The 19,243-nt window shown below is 42.7% G+C and overlaps 3 protein-coding genes across 4 annotated transcripts; 1 reads left to right on the forward strand and 2 right to left on the reverse strand.

Annotated features, from left to right (window-relative positions):
- Nucleotides 1-1,291: 1,291 nt before the first annotated feature.
- abtb1 (ankyrin repeat and BTB (POZ) domain containing 1) lies at nucleotides 1,292-7,375 on the reverse strand. The gene is made up of 12 exons (XM_030119578.1): nucleotides 7,135-7,375; nucleotides 5,865-5,927; nucleotides 5,718-5,773; nucleotides 5,441-5,585; nucleotides 5,184-5,343; nucleotides 4,993-5,038; nucleotides 4,081-4,197; nucleotides 3,784-3,896; nucleotides 3,533-3,631; nucleotides 3,276-3,443; nucleotides 2,729-2,929; nucleotides 1,292-2,292 (listed from the first exon to the last, which is right to left on the reverse strand). The coding sequence occupies exons 1-12, from the start codon at nucleotides 7,188-7,190 to the stop codon at nucleotides 2,086-2,088; spliced, it is 1,431 nt and encodes a 476-aa protein (XP_029975438.1). The 5' UTR covers nucleotides 7,191-7,375; the 3' UTR covers nucleotides 1,292-2,085.
- A 581-nt stretch (nucleotides 7,376-7,956) lies between these two features.
- On the reverse strand, nucleotides 7,957-12,835 carry LOC115407875 (deoxyribonuclease-1-like). The gene is made up of 10 exons (XM_030118425.1): nucleotides 12,763-12,835; nucleotides 12,588-12,670; nucleotides 12,320-12,408; nucleotides 12,158-12,244; nucleotides 11,973-12,085; nucleotides 11,593-11,705; nucleotides 11,327-11,484; nucleotides 10,736-10,832; nucleotides 10,502-10,634; nucleotides 7,957-8,099 (listed from the first exon to the last, which is right to left on the reverse strand). Exons 2-10 carry the CDS (start codon nucleotides 12,666-12,668, stop codon nucleotides 7,978-7,980), a joined length of 993 nt encoding a protein of 330 aa, XP_029974285.1. The 5' UTR covers nucleotides 12,669-12,670; nucleotides 12,763-12,835; the 3' UTR covers nucleotides 7,957-7,977.
- Nucleotides 12,836-14,622: 1,787 nt separating this feature from the next.
- Nucleotides 14,623-17,686, forward strand: LOC115407872 (intermediate filament protein ON3-like). 2 transcript variants are annotated; one of them, XM_030118422.1, is made up of 9 exons: nucleotides 14,623-14,946; nucleotides 15,059-15,267; nucleotides 15,367-15,427; nucleotides 15,525-15,620; nucleotides 15,717-15,881; nucleotides 16,054-16,179; nucleotides 16,386-16,606; nucleotides 17,199-17,245; nucleotides 17,344-17,686. In XM_030118422.1, the coding sequence occupies exons 1-9, from the start codon at nucleotides 14,689-14,691 to the stop codon at nucleotides 17,430-17,432; spliced, it is 1,272 nt and encodes a 423-aa protein (XP_029974282.1). In that variant the 5' UTR covers nucleotides 14,623-14,688; the 3' UTR covers nucleotides 17,433-17,686. The 2 variants fall into 2 exon arrangements, with proteins under 2 accessions (XP_029974282.1, XP_029974283.1); XM_030118423.1 differs by having other exon boundaries at nucleotides 17,347-17,686.
- Nucleotides 17,687-19,243: the final 1,557 nt, after the last annotated feature.

A 19,243-nucleotide genomic window follows, 5' to 3' on the forward strand; every position in this document is an offset into this window, starting at 1 on the left:
ACATTTTACCCCTTACTGCCGGCTTCAAGGTTGTTTTCTTCCTTTAGGAGGACTCAACTTGACACATGACATATGATTCATGGCCTGGACAAAATAAAAAACGGAAAAACAGAATATAGAATATGAATATTCAACCAGACAGCATGTTGCAGTGAGTTTGAAAAGTAAATGTTGATTTGAATTGTGGGTTAAAATGTTGGTGGAACACAAAAACATTTGACTAGTTTAACATCCATCAAATCAAATCATCTGAGTTTTGAAAAAATAAGGCCTCATCCTCGAAAACAAGGAAGGTCTCGCCTTGAGACACCTTGACATCTGCTTAAAGTGGATTTAACAAGAACGTCTAGCTGTGAAACTCCATCCTCGGTCAGAGTTTTCAGGCCTTCGCTCTGCCGTTCTGCCTGCGGAGGTGTGGAATGGAAATCGAGGAGCCTGTAAAGAGTCTCCAAGGAAAGTGGCTAAAATGCTGAGAAATATAATATCCATTTGTCTGGAGCTACCACATAATAAACTGGACTTTCCCACCCAAGACTAAAACCACGCTGAGCTGCTTGGCAACCGCTATAAAACGCTGGTAAAAGAAGCTTGTTGGGGTAATAACTAATTGTATTGTTTACGCTCGTCTTTCTTCGGCATGTAAGCTTTCAGGACGCTGGGCGGGAAGCCAGGGGTTTTGTTCCCTGAAGGATGGCCTTAGTGTTTTGGGCTGAACTGCACTTTACTGTGTCCACAGCCTTTCCTCATTGGGGTTTGAACCTCGGGGCTCCATTAAGGCGGCGCAGCTTTGTCCTCTACCCCGGGACACTCTGGCTTGACGGAGCCCACCGGGACGACGCTTACAAACCGCAGGGCCAAAACCCTGACAAACGTATACAGACATCTAAATCTCGGCTAACACGTCTCAGCGCCTCACTTCTTCGCCGCCCTCCGCCTCGCCATTGTGAACTCGCGATGAATAAGTGATGCGAGAAACGGACAACTGTCAGACTGATCCATTCAGGAAAACAGTTCCCATGAGTTCGGAGGGCTGGATTAAGGATTTATTTGTTTTCCCACACGTGAAAGGGTCTGCAAAACAACCATTATGTGGTGTAAGAAAACCCATAGATAAAGAGAGGGTGAAAAACTGAAAAATGGCGCCATCTTCAGGTGTTTTCATTAACTGCACTTATCTATCCCCCTCTGTGCTGGAGGTAACCACAACTAACTTGAGTCTCCACGATAACAGTGAAGATAAATGTAAAACACATTCAAATCACAACACGATCAGTGTTCAAGAAAACACAACTGAAGGTTACAATACCACCTTTAATGGGTAAAACTAAGAGCAAAAGATCATCCATCCCAGCAGCAGGGCGAAAACATCACCTATATCTTTATAACAGACACGAGGCAGGAAAGATTAACTGCAAACTGAGATTCGTGTATTCAGAGTGAGACAAAGAGCATGGTTGGTTAGCGGGCTGCCGTAGAGCATTGGCTCTGGAGGGACATCACAGTAACAGTGAGGACAGCTACTGCACATCAGCCTGGTGCAGCCCAGTGCTGCCGAAAAGCTGCAGAGACCAATCAGTCTTAAGTGCTGCCATATATGAAACACATGATAAAACTATGTTTTAGCAGATACAAAATAAGTCCTACATCATGACTTGGGTCGACTAAAATCAAAATAAAAATACAATTTCATGTGAACTATTTATCAACTTTGTTGGGGCTGAGCTTCACTTTTACAGAGGTAAACAATCAGCTGATCTAAAGTCGAGAGGGGGACTTCTAAATAAATTAATTGGAAATGCACACAGTGAATTGTACAACTTTTTTCAGATTCATGCAACCACGTTCAACACATCTCTGTCCCATTTGAAGAAACCTGAAATTTGAAAGGGAAAGCTTTCAAAAACATGCCAACACCAGAACAAGCATTCTTCACACAAATATTCTGTGCAAAAAATAAAATAAAAATAACACACCAAATGTTTTCCTCTTCGTCTGCTATAGATTTTTTTTTTTTTTTTTTTTTTTACCACGTCAGTTTGCAATCCCCCCCCCCTGGAAGCAGTGAACTCCAAACCTGCAGACCCCTCAGCAGTCAATATTAACGCTGGACAGCAGCTCTTCCAGGGCCTCCAGCTTCTGATTGGCCTCCTCGATGGCGCTGAACGTCTGCACGTTGCTGGTGATGTGGTACCGGATGTCGTCTACCAGGGGGACGGAGTCCGTCTCCTGCCGCTCCTCCAGCGACGCCGCGTCCTCTTTGACCATCTCGGCGAACTCGGGCTGCTCCACCAGCTGCGAGAGGAGAGGGCGACAGGCGTGAGTTCACCCTGAGGGAGAGCATTTGTCACAAACTCCAAAAACTGGACTCCACACCTCGCACATAGCTTCCCATAGGAAACTTCAAGTGATAAAGCACAATGCTGGGAGAGGAATCACGTCCTTTAGGTCAATTATTAAACCCTTTAACCGTTGGCAGGCCCACAGTAAAAACTTAAATCTTCAAAACCATCACTTTCATTTTCCTACAATATTCAGGCAGTTTTCATGAAATTGTCTTTTGTAAATTGGATATATATACAAGTGGGGTTGCCTATGTAGAAATTTGGCAAAAAAGGTTGGGAGCCACTGATTTAAATGATATGGAAAAACATTTTTTTGTTGTAATTTTTCAGGTTCTAGATGCCTGATTGCAAGTCTCTCACACACACAAACATACACACACACACACCAGTTCGATGATCTTGGCCATGAACTCCGTGCACTGATCCTCCAGCCGAGACAGGCAGAAGAGCTTAGCCATCCTCCACAAGCGCAGCACGTTGTCCTCACAGATGGTGTTAGCCAGCGTCTTCCCGCACAGGCGCTTGAGCCCCGGCAGCAGGTACATGTCGGCCATACACAGCACGTCCAACACACTGTCGGCTGTGAGCTGCAAAACACAGGTCAGAGGTCAAAGATGTGCAGGGAACACCCTAACAAGTATAGCAAGGTGTCAAGAGTCAGACTGTAAATGCTGAATAGATCATAAACAAGCTCTAATTGTTTTTTTTAGTATTTTCAAATGATAAACTTTTCAAAAATTAACTTTTAATATGCATACTTTAAAAAAATGCATGTCTGAATATTTGTCGTCTTAAATCAGGAGTAAAAAAAAAAGTTAATCAACTACGAGTGGTTTGAAATCCAATTGTAAACGACCATTTATATATGAGCTTTCAAAGACTTAAAGGCCTGCATCCCCCAAATCACATTTCAGACCCGAACTGTGCACGAACCTCCGTGTAGTCAGTGTAGATGTAATACATGACGTGGGTGAAGATTTCATGGGAGATGTTGTGCAAAGTGATCACTGGGGTGCTGGGCTGCGACTGCAGCTGCTGGCCCTCGCTGAAGTGGTCCTCCAGTAGGGCTTTAAAGTAATCACTGCGTCCGCAGAAAAATGCCTGGAAACACACACACGCACACACACACACACACTTTGAATGCTGGGCAATGTGACGGAGGACGGTGGGGGAAGCTTTCCTCTTGTTACCTTATGACACAGGAAGTCGGATCCATCCACTCTGAAGCAGATGTCGGGATACGTTGGGAAGCGATCGACTCGGTTGAAGGGGAGCTCACCAAACCCAACCTGACGAGAATCAACACGAGGGGGTTAATATCACACCGTGGTGTGGGCACAGAGCTTCAGGGAGGGGAAAATCAGGGATTTAGAGGAATAAGAACGAGAGGATGTGTAGTCTGACCCTCCGCCACTGACGATGAGAGAGTTGAGGTTCTTACTCTCAGTTCAATAGGAAGCGCACAGTCTGCTAACTGGGCCATGTCCTCCTGCAGCTGACCGCTGTTCGGCTCCAAGCTCAGCACTTTCACACAGATCCCCGGCTTGTTCGACACTTCATCATCGGGAAGAGAGAAACAAAGACACAACAGTTCGCTCATTTCACAAATAGTCAGTACAAAAAAAGCAGCAGCCACATAGCAGAAAACAGTCAAAGCTGTTGGACATACTGTGTTTATCTGCACTTGTGATCCAAACACGGAACGGCGATTAAATGTGAGAAGAGAGTACACTCTTACCATATTCATACACCTGCTTGCATTTATTCTCCAGGTCTTCTATGAGATCAGCCATTTTACACTGCTTCGCAAGGCGCCTGCTGTCCTCCACGAGACTTATATCAATATCCATTCGTCCTGTCACAAGAATTCAGAGGAAAAGAGATTTGAAACCATTATTTAACAGTTATTTATAGGCATTATTTTAACTCTTCTTTTTATAGCCTCTCCTGTGGAGAGATTAGTCACTAGAAGTAAATATATTTAGTTAAAGCCTGATTTCTTCTCTTTTTCTTATGTGTCTTAATGATATATAAAGTCATCATAGCACATATTCTAAGCAGCTTGATGACTTCTAAATCAAAGGTTCACCACTCAAACCTTCCAGTATAACTCCAACATAAACAAAACTTCCATATTTATTGCAGAGCAATAAAACTACAAGCGCGCAGGGTCAGACATTAGGTACGTTCACGATGGCAAAGCCAGAGGTAGACGGAGCTAGACGCATAGCCGTGGGGCGGAGTTATAAGTCTGCCTCCAACTCGGACAACCCTATGGTTCTCCATGTTTGTGTGTGGGGGGTGTTTATTTATGCAAATGAAGCGTGTTATCATTGATGACGAGTGGGCTCGGGTCCAATCCCCTGCCTGTATGAAACAGAGAGGTGGGCCAGGTAGCCGCGGTGAGTTGCTCTCGTATGGCAAGCCGTTTTAACATTTAATGCCTAGATTGCACTATCCGGAACTAAGACTGCGGATATCCACAACTCCATTCTGACTAGGCGTAATGAATTTTGAATATCCGGAATTTTCATTTCATAGATATCTCTATCAGCCCTTTCGGATAGTCAAAATTAGATTATAGATATCTTTAATGAAAATTCCGGATATCCAAATTTGCCATATATTGTCTGCTGTCATGTACACTCACCTGTATAGATATATTGCAGAATGGCTCCAAAGGCTGCAGAGTTGATCTGAAATGAAAACATGTTTCATCCAAACTGATTAAAACTGAAAAAAAAAAAACAACACTATATGGCAGCAATCTACTGCCCAATGTGACACAGTAATAACATAAGGTAATACAATGTTAACAATCCAAACAACATGGATGCTCACCAGAGGGTGTTTGAGAGTGATCAGGTGCTTCCCTCTCCATTTGGACTCAAACATCTCAGTGAAGTACTCTGACCGTGCGCTGAGAATACACCGATGGGCCAGAAATGTTTGTCCGTGAACCAGGAACTTAACGTCACTGTGCTGACCCTGCTCTAATAATCTGAGGGGAGAAAAAAAACAAAAACAAAACATGGAGGACATGGAAGCAGGTACTTTGAAGGAGTTAAACTACATCAGATGAGGAGCCTGAGCCTTACAGGTGCAGGAAGTAGTTAAAGTCATCCCGCTGCATGGCTCTCACGCTGACACACTTGTATTCTTTGAGCAGACGTCGAATGGAGTCACTCAGGGAGCCGTACAAACACCTCTCACCATCAAACGTGTTGGCTTCACACTTGGCACCTGAAGGCATATTAAATCAAAGTATTTATTAGAAGCAGTGGAAAATCTCAAGAAGATATCGACATGAAATAAAGTGTCATTCTTCCATCAAATCAGCATTTTTCTTTTTAAATGAATGTAGTTGAGGCTTACCACTCGCCAACATGTACTGGACCAACTCCTCATGACCACAGAGACAGGCATAATACCTGAAGCATAGAGTGTTCACCTTTCAGCTGGTTATCATATTAAAGCAAGGTTACTAAAGAGAATTAGACCAAAACACTGCACTGTACTCACAACGGGGTGCTGTCCCATTTATCTCTTACATTGAGGTCCACATCTCTCTGTTCAACAAGGTATCTTGAAGAGGGAAGAGCAAAGAGAGAAGATTACAGCCGGAATATATACAGTCACAGTCACGGTCAAGGTAAAGAATCAGACAGTCAAAGATCAGGAGATTAGTGAATGCACAGAACTGATATTTGCAATACTGCAGCAATTTGTCACTTCAGGATTTAAAACAGGGTTACTAAATCATAACCATTTCATTCATCCCATAAGCTGCACACTGAAGACGTACCAACAGTTTTTAAAAATTTTAAGAAAAATTGACCAAATGAGAATTACTACTATATGTTCCGTTTGAAGCGTTGTGCTGGTTTAATGATATTCACATGGTAAAACATGAAAACAACATCACAATAGCCCGCTTTTTTTCCAGCATATCAACATTTCTATTGATTATTTAAGACATCAAGTGTGTAAATTCGGAGTGATGAGGAGATCAACACAGGGCGACCCCTGCTGGTCATTTTTAACTACTTCCATGAAGTCGGGAGTTGGAAAAAATGCAGTTCAGCGTCTAACAATCGAGACCAAAGAGCAGTGAAGCACAGAGTGAGCTTCTTTGTGCAACACTAATACAACTTTTATGAGATATTCACAGTCCTGTCAGGAGACTGGAGCAGCAGTCAGGCATGTGCCGCTGTGTGAAGAACACCTTTACTTTGACGAGGGAGGGGCTGTCAAACAGGAAATACTGAGAGGAAAATCCGTTGTGTCAGTCAGGACGGAACAGCAAGAAAACGAGTAGAATTCTTTTTTTTTTTTTTTTTACGTTTTTACCCAAAAATAAAAAGCGATAAAATGACCCGTTTATTGGAATCTGATTATGTCAATCTAACAGAAAATCAAACTGACAAAAGGAATCTTGTCCTTTGTTGTAAGGGAGGAGAGACCTGAGTGTTTTAATGAAAATCTAGCAGTGTCATGATTATTGAGTGTGTAGATGTTGGACTGGAACTTGTCGTGTTTACTCTTCTGACCTGAGAGGATCTCAGTTGTGTCCTGATCACCATCAGATCATCTGGAAACCTTTCTAAGGTTACAAGCTGCCTCATCAGACCTAATGATAGCAGTGCTGTTTCCCAATCTGCAAAATCATTCCTCAGACTTTTACACTTCACTGCAACACTGCAGACCACAACATTTGAAGGATGTCCTGGCAAAGTGCAAACATAAAACGAGGACAGATTTAAGCATCGAGAAGACGGGAAGTTAGCACTACCTGACTCTACCAACATCGCCCTTTCTGCAGCTGTTGAACAGGTCGTGCACGTCCATGATCGCCGCGGGGTTCTCGCTCCTCTGTGATGCATTGAGGCGGCCTGTCTTCCGGACAGGTTCTGGACGGGTTCCAGACGGGTAGTTCGGCGGAGGTGGTGAGAATCGCTTGGATGACTCCCCTTCGTGCTCGGTTGTTGACGGGACTGCTGCGACCCAAGGTTTGTTTTGGTGTTAGGAGCTCCACGGGTCACGTGATCAGCGGGAGGCTGCTTCACAGTGCTACGATAACGTGGTAAAACTGAGGACTCAGTCACAAGACAGGGGCCAGGGCACGTTCAGTGTCCTCATGTAATCAACATGCAACCATTTTTTTGGGGTTTAAATCACAAATATTACTTTATTTTGTAGCACACGTATAGTTTTTGATGTTGATCGTCACCGCTGACACGTTACTTTAATATAAACACTGCTGATCGCCGCGTGTCCCAGCTTATCTTGGTACGTGAATGCAACTTACGTCACAGCACTTCCTCTTTGCTTGTCCTTGTTTTGAAACTCACATTTCTGCTCTAAAAAAGAAAATACCTGCTGTCACCTCTGATGTTTGGTTGTATGCGTAACATTTTTCAAGGCTGTGAATGTCGAATTTTTTTCTAAATCATGCCTTTGAGTGAATTCCAGCTCTTTATACTTGACCCACTTTTTACTGAGCTGTGGGTTAAACAAACCCTGAATCTCACATTCAGGCACAATCCTTGTCAGCAGCTCCCTCATGTGAAATCACTCAGCCAAGTGTAAACATTTTGCATTTAATATTTTTCCACACATTGAAATGTCTCATTGATCATGCTTCCACTTTGAGGGTGTCAAGGCGATGTTTCAGTAAGGTGATCTGGAGCTGCAGCTTCTCTTTCTCCAGCAGCAGGTTTTCTCTCTGCAGCTTCAACACATCCTCCTCCAACCGCTCTGCAAGCACAAAGATACGTATGTGTTCATTTGGTTGACATTTCCAACATGCAGCTCTCAGGAGGAACATCTCATTAAGATTTGCAGCATTTTGCATGTTTTACATGTTGAGTATTTACTGTGAATACAAGGAGCTGTACAGTGGTGACGTGGTTGCCCACAAAGATTCTGATTCGAATTTGGGCTGAGATGCATTTCTGTGGGAACTCTGCATGCTCTCTGGTTTCTCAGCCCAAAAGCACGTGCCTGAGGTTTATTGATGTCTGAAAATCCAGAGGTTTTTCCGCTTTTGTCTCTCTTGTTGTGCAGGTCAGCCACATTTGAGATCATAGACGGAGGAACTTTGGGGCCTTTCTGTTTGGAGTTTGCATGTTCAAACTCTAAGATCAGTAGCTTAAAGAAAGCTTAGGATTAATGAGTGACGAGTTCAGTCATTGGGGTGAGACTCAAAGTGGATTTCGTACTCCTCCACATTGAGACTAGCCAGGTGGTTCATCTGATTAGGATGCATGGATGGAGAAGGAATTTTAATCTTTAACCCTTTACTGTATAGCTTTCATTTTTTTAAAAGAGTTTTTTCCAGTCTGTTATCTTTGATTCTTCAGTTTGGTTTTGTTCACCCTGTTCATTTTACTCATCTTTTACAACTAAGTGATCTTTCATTTTACAAATTCACAATGTTAGCAGCAAGTTAACACTATATTCAACATTTATATTAAAACATTTATTTTGGATCTTTGTTTTTTGCTGAGAAGGCCGTTTAAATTTTGTGTGTACTCTAGTCTTTACCACTTTTGACAAGGTTTCCAATAGATAGAACTATTTTCTTTATTCATATTTCATAACAAATACAAAGAGACAGCTCATTTGTTTTACACTTTGAGCACATTTAGAGCGAAAAACACATTGATATTCTTGTAATCAGTTACTGTGAAGTAAATCAGTAGGATGCTGCTTCAAAACGTCCTCCTCATGGGGCCAGGTCATTTTTGTTTCTGGTGTCAAAAAAACCCATCAATCCTAAGAAAAAAATGTTAGACCATAAAACCTGACTTTTCTGTTGTTCACAGCATTCAGTCACAACCATTTTAAACAATGAATGTTGCATAAGTGAAATCTTTGAAATTCACCTTAACAACACTCCCACATTCCAGACATATTGCACCTACAGCAATACAACAAAGTATTTAGCCAGCCACCGCTTGTGTAAGCACGCCTACTTAAAATGATGAGAGAGGTCTGTAGTTTCAACTGTGAGAGACAGAATGTGGAAAAACATCCAGGACATCCCACTGTAGGACTGTTAAAGAATTTACCTGTAAATTATGGTGGAAAATAAGTATTTGGTCACCTACTAACAAGCCAGACCTCTGGTTCTCATAGACCTGTAACTTCTTCAAGAAGCTCTTCTGTCCTCCACTCGTTGCCTCTTGCTTGAACCGGTTATCCGTCTAAAAGACACCGGTCCACAGCCTCAAACAGTCAGACTCCAAACTCCCCTAAGGCAAAGGGCACAAAATGATAGAGCTGCACCAGGCTGGGACGAGTGAATCTACAATAATAATAATAAGCAAGCAGCTTGGTGTGAAGAAATCCACTGTGGGAGCAATTATTAGAAAATGGAAGACATATAAGACCACTGATAATCTCCCTCCATCTGGTGCTCCACGCAAGATCTCATCCTATGGGGTCAAAATGATCACGAGAACATGATCCCAATCCCAGAACTACACGGGCGGGCCCGGTGAATGACCTGCAGAAAGCTGGGACCAAAGTAATAAACCATCAGTAACACACTACCCGCCCGGGAATCAAATCCTGCAGTGCCAGACGTGCCCCGTACTTAAAGACGGCACATGTCCAGGCCTGTCCGAGGTTTGCCACAGAGCATCCAGATGATCCAAAAGAGGACTGGAAGAATGGTGCAAACTCTGTCATGTCTGGAGGAGGAAGAATGCTGAGTTTCATCCCAAGAACACCATACCTGCTTGGGATGTTAGTAGAACCATCATGCTTTTGGGGCTATTTTCTGCAAAGGGGACAGGACGACTGATCCGTGGTGAGGAAAGAATGAATGAAGTCCCAGAGTGGCCTAGTCAGTCTCCTGACCTTAGCGCCATAGAAAATCTGTGGAGGGAGTAGAAAGTCCATGTTGCCCGGTGACAGCAGCAAAACGTCTGCTCTAAAGGAGATCTGCACGGAGGAATGGACCAAAATACCAGATACAGTGTTCAAACCTGGAAAAGACCTACAGTAAACCTTTAACCTCTTATTTTCCACCATAATTTACATCTAAGCACATCTAAAACTGTCTATTTTCATTAGTCCAGGGGAGACAGACACGTCTTAAGCTTCCCGTCTGTCAGTGACAAGTCGGAGTAAATTCCAGCTTTGCTCTTCACCTGTGACAGCTCTGCGCTCTGCTGCTTCTTTGGTGTCTTGTGTTGAACGAGTGCGGCTGCTGTTTGTCATCCAGAAGGGGGTAGAGCCGCATAACTCTACTTCGACAGGGTAGTGATCACTCACTCTTAGGGCCTGGGGATTGAAGCACGCTCTGAATGACAAATATTCCCACAGACAGAACAGTGGAAAAACCATAAGCGTGCAGAAATCCCTGCTGTAGAGAGACGACTCACCATTTCTTCTGTCAGAGAAAATTCTTTGTGAAAATTAAAGGGCTTGGCTGAGTGAGGGACAATAGTTGCCAGCATGTCTTTTCCGTGCACAACGATCCTGTGTGAGAAATGCACAATTTCAGTATTTTTTTTTTTTTTGCTTTATTTCCCATGCAAAACGAAAAAAAAAAGTATGGGTTTGATATGTAAATGCAAACTAAAGATTGAAAGGGAAAATAAACAAGCAAATCTTAGTATAACCTGTTCCAAAAGAAGCAGAAAAAAACAGATATACTTTAATTTACTTTTCAGCTTGTGACTAATTTTAAAGCATAATTGTTATTGAATAAATTTATAAAGAGCATAACTATATACAATCCATCAAAACTGCGTGTGCGTGTGTCTGCATGTGTGCGTGCATGTGTATTTGAGTGATACGTATAATTTACTCAAGTTGTAATTCCATCTCACAACATTCCTGCATCAAAGTTGAGTTCTCCTCTCAGATAATGTTCACGGTCTGTTCCATGAACTTTATCTTCATATTTTCGGAGAGAGGAAGTTGCTTTTATCTGAGAAGAGATCAAATCTTTGGATAGCGTTCCCTTGCACCTGTCGTAGGTGTGATCGTTGGTGGTTTTTGCAGTGGTGTCCACGTCATCGCCGATCAGCCAGTGGAAGTTCTTGTCGCTGCGAATTCGGATTTCCCTCATTTCCTTGTTTGTCACATACGCACCGTCTGCGTTGAAATCCCCCAGGATCATTATATTCTAGAGGAAGTCAGAAAAAAACATTTCAGAAGAAACACTCCTTCGATTTTCTAAAGGGATTTTTGTTTTCGATATATGTATATATAAATGTTCAGAAGCTGAACCTACTTCAGTATTCCATTTGTTCTTAACTGCCAGGAAGACCTCGTAGAGCTCGTCCAGCTCTTTCTCCGAGTCCTGTGGTCGGGTGTGAACCGGGATCAGCACTATATCCTTCAGCACTGGAAGAAGAAAAACAACCGTGCAGACCACAAATATTCCTCTCTGATAAGCTGCATGATTACGTGGCTGCGCACAAAAGGTGCTGTCGGACTGAAGCTGATAAACCTGCTGTCGGCATCTATTAATAACAAGCTAGAAAACATCAGTAAGACAAACAAACGCCCACGTATAGACGTGGCTCAGACATGCCACAGATGCCTCATTCGCTGGCTGAGATTTAAATCAACAAACGCTTGGATGCACACATCTGCCGTTTCTTTACCAACCTGTGTTGCGAGGTTTGAAGTGGAGGATGTAAGGCTCTCTTGCAAAGGCGTCCATGTTGTGTGCCAGGTTGTCTTCATATTGGTAGGAGTCGATCAAGTCAACCACATCGTCTCTGCAAGAGAGAAGTGTGCGTTTGTGGTCGCTACAACAACATAGCAAACCAAGGGAGCAGATTTAAAGTTACCTGAAGAGGAACAGAAACTGCTCCTTGTATCGGTTCCTCCCCAGACGGGCACTGAGCTGCAGGGTGTAGTGATGGGATGTGTTGACCCTGAGGAGGATAGTAGAGTCACAATAAGCACATTAAAAATACACATTTTAATCAGAAAAAGAAAAACAAACTTGCCTGTTCAGCTCATTCAAGAAGAGTTTGACAGAAGCGCCGCTCACATCCACCACCTCCAGAATGAGTATGATATCATATCGAGAGACAATCTGCGAAACACAGCAGCAGCGGGGCGATTGATAACTTAGATCTTCACACTCAGTACAAAGCCTGGCAGCTTTCCACAAATCACATACTGACAGGGCCAACACATTCAGAAAATCAAACACCGACACTGTGAAGGGAGCCAGGTCACGGCCCTCAGTGATCCAGAGAGGAGGCTTCTTACCTTCACCAGGATGGACAGGATGTCAGGATCCGAGACTTTCCTCACACCAAACCTCTGCACGTTGAACGAAGCGATCTTCATAGCTGACAAGAGGAAAACAAGGAGAAATCCTCAGTGAAATCAGGTGTAGTCAGTATCAATTTAAATATCCTGGAAACCGAAGAAACATTCTGACTTCAATATGCGGCTGGATGTTGTGAAGGTAGAGCACACTGAAGCAGCACCTGTCTTTGTGAGAAACATTTCTCTGTGCTTGTTTTTTCAAGACGGAGGAGATGATTGGATGGTTGCTTTCAAGCCCAGCGTGGAAAACAGCATACCAGACCAGTTCAACAGAAAAAAAATCAGCTGTGATTCATGTTTGCTAATGGTGCAGCATTAATGCCAGACACACATCAGGCCAGAAGCAACAACCCCAGTGCTCCTTAAAGAAAACAAAGCTCCAGAATAATATATCTCTTCAATTACTTTGAAAATAAGACCTTAGAATTTATTTTTGAAAGACAATCAGAAAGAGCCCCCAAATCTTAATGTTTACTGAAATCCGATAAATAACTAAACAAAACTACCTAAAACTAGTAAAATGTTTTTGTTTTCATGCGTGGCCGGGGATGCCACTTAATACAATGACTTTAAATTTACTGATTGAATTTTAGAACTAAAATATTTACAAGTAAACAATACAAACTTGCTTAACCTTTAAGTATTTATCACAGCACCATTCATGTGGGTTTGCCAAGTTGTATCTTTAGTTATGTTAATGATGTTCAGCAACTAAAATTTAGAACTTTTTAGGAAGTTTTTTGTAGTTTCCCTCTTCAAACTATTTTTTTAACCAGTTTTACCTCTATTTTTTTTTTAATGTTTCTGTTGTTTTTCCTTCTTTAGCTAACCTGTTTTTTTTTTTATTGTCACTTAAGCAATTTCACCTTTTGTAGACGTTCTGTCATTTTGACCCCCCCCCCCCCCCCCCCCCCCCAATGTCATTTAGTTCTTTGGCTGTTTTAGAATTTTTTTTTATGTTTTACATAAGTTTCATGTGTTTGATGCCTGAAGGGGGCTCAACCCCATCACTGGACGAGGGCCCAAGCATCCATGAACCAGCAGTGAGAAAGATCTCTATTGCAACAGGTTTGATTCTGCCATTCCTCCCTTCCATTTCCAACAAGCTGACAGACCAGAAGCTCCTCATCACACCTTTCAAGCCTCCTCCACTCCACACCCAGCCAGAGATCCCTCACCTAATCCCATTGTCTTCAGCAGCCCTGCTGGAGCTTCTCCAGGACACCAAAGAGACAGCAGCGGGCTGGACAGACTGGTCAGGGAGGACAGTTCTGGAGACCCTCGAGAAGGATCTGAGATCCATCATGGACCGCTTCTCTCATGCCCACCACAGCACTGTGGAGCTCTAATCAGCTTCATCAGTGTCAGGCTGCTGCAGCCACCAAAAGCACTTCATACCCTCTACTAGCATGCGAATCTGTTCAAATTAAGGTAAAATGGTTTATTAATGCATAGTTCTCTGACTGCTTCACTAATTCGCAAAAGCTACATGGCACCTCTTGCATAGTTTTTCATGAACTTATGTTAATCTTCCAAATAAAATGATTGAAAACTCTGCTCATACTTGTTATCATCTTATCTCATGGGGTTTAAAATAAGTTTCTTTTTCTGTCTGGTTTTTTTTTTTTTTTTTTTTGTTGATACTACACTGAAATCCCATTCATTCATTCCACACATGCTTGAAGTCCAGTTTCAGTGTTGCTGACCTGCCGGATTGTGTTTTTACTCTTTAACATACCTAGTGCTCACTCCCAGAAAACATGTTTGTCACATTATTCAAGAGCTGCACGCCTGAAACTGTGAAACAGGAAAAGATACCCGCATGACTGGAGTGCATCTTTTGGAGTTGGGGTAGGTGGGAGGGCAGGTGGTATGTGTCCGACTGGTTCACCCACATTCACAGAGCTTCACTATCACGCCACGCCCAGTCCTGTCCTATAAAGTAGCCCAAACCTAAAAAAATCATGCACAAAGCGAGCTTCGCCTGCACCTGAATTCTCCATCCTCTCCAGCATCGAAACCTCCACGCAACAGCGCCATGAGTCTGAGGAAGACAGGCAGCAGCCGGCCGGGAGCGTACTCCTCCTCTGGAGGGTTCAGCAGCAGGTCCATGGGGTCCTACTCCATCCCCAAAGTCAGGGCTGGAGCTCATCAGACCATTGGGCCTGTCACCATCAACAGGAGCCTGCTGACCCCGCTGAAGCTCGACATCGACCCCAACGTTCAAGTCGTTCGCACCCAGGAGAAGGAACAGATGAAGAGCCTGAACAACCGATTTGCCTCATTCATTGATAAGGTAAAGACACACTTTGCTAAACTTCATTTCTACTTCCATATATTTTTTTACAGATGAGCTTTTTCTGGAAAATATACCTCTTCAACTCTAGTAACACTTCTTTATATTCCAGGTTAGATTCCTGGAGCAGCAGAACAAAATGCTGGAAACCAAGTGGAAGCTGTTGCAGGAGCAGACCACCCCCTCTTCTGACACTGAGCCCATGCTCAAGTCCTACATCGCCAGCCTGCAAAAACAGCTGGACTTTCTCACCAATGACAAACAGAGGCTGGACATGGAGAACGGCGCCATGCACAAACATGTGGAAGACTACAAGACAAAGTAAGAGCAGTCCAACTGTTTAGTCTGTGAACAGGAGGTAAATATGTGCTACCTGATAGGATCTGCTCAAGTAATCTGAGTATTTTGTGGGTGTTTCAGATTTGAGCATGAGATAAACAAGAGGAATGACGCGGAGAATGACTTTGTCATGATCAAAAAGGTGGAGTACACTTGACTTGGACAACCCTCATCTAAAACCACAAAATAATCACTAAAATGACAAAGACTTTGGTTTCCTTTCTCAAAACTGCCTCCAGGACGTGGATGCAGGATATCTGTCTAAGATGGATCTGACTGACAGGGTGTCTGGTCTCCGAGATGAATTTGCCTTCTTCACAGCTCTGTATAATGCGGTATTCAATTATTCTCATCATCTCAAAATCTGAAATGAAGAACGTGAAGTCTGTGACTGTCTTCTCAATCGTCCTGCACACGGTGTCTCTCCACAGGAGCTGCGTGAGCTGCAGGAGAGCCTGAAGGAGACCTCTGTGGTGGTGCAGATGGACAACTCCCGCAACCTGAACATGGACCAGGTGGTGCAGGATGTCAAGGCCCAGTATGAGGACATCGCTGCCCGCAGCCGCGAAGAAGCTGAAGCCTGGCACAAAACAAAGGTGAAAGACTTAAATCCATGACCTGGGGTCTAATATAAACACTTGGATGTGTCTCTAAAGTTTAACAGCTTTCCAGAAGCTCAAATCTGTAAAAACATTGTGATCAATTAGCCAGAGCCACTTCAAACATGTTGCTTTTTTTTTCACATCTTTGCTTCCTGTTTGCCACCAGTTTGACCAGATGACTGCCGAAGCCACCCAGTATGACAATGAGCTGAAAAGCACCAAAAGGGAAATAGCTGAGCTGAAGCGTGTGATCAACCGCCTGCAGCATGAGATCGACACCGTGCAGACACAGGTGAGGGGAAGATTTATTAACCGCCCCACCTGTTAGAAGTCCGCAGCAAAATAAACTTATTTAGAGATCTGAAAACATCTTTTCATCCAGATGGCTGCTACATGAACAGTTTAACCCTAAATCAAACCACAATAGCAATATCATCAATAAAAGAGCACGACGTTCACAGAACAGATTCACTTTTAAAAGAATAAACTTTTTTCCAGCGTTCGAGCATCGAGTTCAACATAGACGAGGTGGAGCAACGCGGGGAAAAGGCTGTGCTGGACGGCAAGGTCCGCATTCAGGAGCTGGAGCTGGCTCTGCAGAAGGCCAAGCAGGACATGGCCCGGCAGGTCAGGGAGTACCAGGAGCTCATGAACGTCAAGCTGGCCCTGGATATTGAGATCTCCACCTACAGGAAGCTACTGGAAGGAGAGGAGGAAAGGTGAGTTGTGCAGCTCGACCCCAGCAGATATAGTCTAAATCAACAGTGTGGATGTATTGTGTCAAAAAATAGTGAACATACAGTTAACCTCATTTCGAGACAAGGAGAGAAATCCTATGCACAACTTTGCTGGGGTAATTTGTTTTTGTTTATATATATTGATTTGGTGATGACTGTCCACAGTGTACCTGCCACTGGAATATTCTCGGCCCCTAACAAAGACCCTTTGTATCATCATTTACAAAGAGTTGGAGCATCAGTTCTCCATGTCTGCTTGTTGCACTGAACCACTTCCCCCTGAGGCTGGAATGTAGAAAACACCTTCAGGCATTCAGTGGCTGGTGATAACTTAAAAATGAAATGAATGCTTTGAAGTCGCCGTTCCCAAAAAGCCCATTCACACACAGATAGAAAACCGTATCAAGCAGTAAACATTTGATATTTTGGGGGTTTTTTTTCAGATATGGATTTTTTTGCTTTCACATTAAATACTAAAATTAAAATAAAATGAGTTGATTTAGCCAGTAGACACCACTCACAGTATTAAACCACTACGCCAATGCTTACTGATTTTCTGATTTATTGCTGACAGACTTGGACAGGAGTCCATTCTCAACATTCAAATGGTGCCCACCAAAAGTAAGTATTTAACGGAGTGAAGATCTTCATTTCCAAGATTAGAGTGCCGCGCTGTCCTGTTGGTGTGTTGGAGGATGTTTTCATCATCCTCTTTACAGAAGACGCCGTAGACAACATCCCCCTGCAGAAAAGGCCGGGTCCGATTTTCATCAAGACGGTGGAGACCCACAACAGAACATACAGCTAAATCAGAGAACGCAGCCCCCCACAGTCACCCAGAGGACCGACTTCACTGTACAGCCACTGTACTCACTCATTAAGACATGTGTGTCCCATCTGTTAAAAATGAATTCTAATTTTCTGTGTTTGGTAAAAAAAAAGTCATTTGTATTCTTGTTCTTGGTTATCTTTTTGAAATATACATTAAAAAGTCCATATTAAGATTCAAATCATGATGTACCAGTTGATAAACCATGAAATAAAATGTATACTATCATTCAATAATGTCCATCTCACCTGTTTCTAATCATCTAGGGTTTTCTAGAAATATTATTTATGGTTAGTCAGTCCAGATGTTCAGTGATATTTGGACATTTCCCTAAGAAAATCTACAAATCCAATCAAGAACAGGGTCAGAATAGAAATCTGGAGTCCAGAGACTTTAACAAACATGTGCATGGATTCGTCCTGCTTCTTTCTGTGGAGAATTTGTATGTTCAACTTCTTCCAATGTCTGAGTCAAATTTTTGGGATCAGCTCCAGCACTCTTCACTTTTGACTGGGATAAAGTGTTAACAAAATTATAAAATGCACCTTTCTGTGCCTCTTCCAGACCTCAAAATCATTCATGACTGTGTGCCATCACAATCATTTTATAAATTTGACCTGTTATGTGTGTGAAATGTCAAAAAACTCGTAGATAATACACTTTCCATTCAAGCAGGATATGTTGTATCACACATTAAAATACTTGAATATTCTTTCTTCACATTATCATAATCTATTGTTTTCAAGTAAAAAGAAAAAGGTACACAACCTTTGGTTTCAAAGCACATTTTAACTCTTAAGGAGTCTCGCCATTCTTTTCATGATCAGTCTCATCACTCATGGACTCACGATGTTGGCCTTGGAAGATGCAGGCACACTGCTGTGAATGACTTGGGGTTCTGTGTCTTGGCCAGAGGCACCAGGTGACATGAGTTTTCAGGAAGGTCCTGATTGATAGTTTGGGGGGACTCAGCTGTTTTTCAGTGGACGGTAGGAATGAATTCCATCTTTGTCCATTTGTCTTAATTTCTACTTTTCACTCAGAATTTTAACATACATTTGTGAATATCTTAAAAAGACTAAAGGATTTTACTTCAAGCTGAGGTTCAATGTCTTTCTCAAAGACACGTCAACTTGTGGACGGACAGGGAATCAGCCCGGCAACTTATCAATTGAAAGATGACCGAGCCACTTCCAGCTTGCTTGTGGTCTCTGTCTACAAACTTTGCACCCCATGAGTCAGTTCTCCTGAGTCTAAAGTTGTTGCTTTCACAGGTAATAGTTGGATGATCATCACTTAAGGAAAAAAAATGAATCAGGTAACGTTTAAAATTAATCCAAATTACTCCATTACTGAAGCTATTTTTCAAAAGTGAAAGAAATCTTTTGAATGCATTTCCATTAAAATCCGACATGTGATTTGTCTGTTTTACACTAAAATGACTTCCAGAAAACTGTAAATATTGAAGCGGTTAATCATAATCAGTCCCACTAACTGTGAGGGTGGCAACATTTAAAGTGCTAATTTAAAGCACCTCCAAGTAGCAGGGGACAAAGAGAAAAACTACAACCTGATGTCCACTAACTCCACCTGCAGAGCGGAGCTCCCCAAAAGGACAGACCAAAAGACATGCTTCAGGAGACAACTTCCTCAGATGACTGAACAACCACAAAAGGAAATTGCATAAAGCAACATGACAGCTCAGCACTCCATGTGTTGGCTTTAGTGGTGATTCCTGTTTTTTCTAATGCTATTTATTTTGAACATTTTCAGTAAAAAAAAACAAAAAC

The sequence above is a fragment of the Salarias fasciatus genome, chromosome 20 (genome assembly GCF_902148845.1).
Source record: "Salarias fasciatus chromosome 20, fSalaFa1.1, whole genome shotgun sequence".
Lineage (NCBI taxonomy): Eukaryota > Metazoa > Chordata > Actinopteri > Blenniiformes > Blenniidae > Salarias > Salarias fasciatus.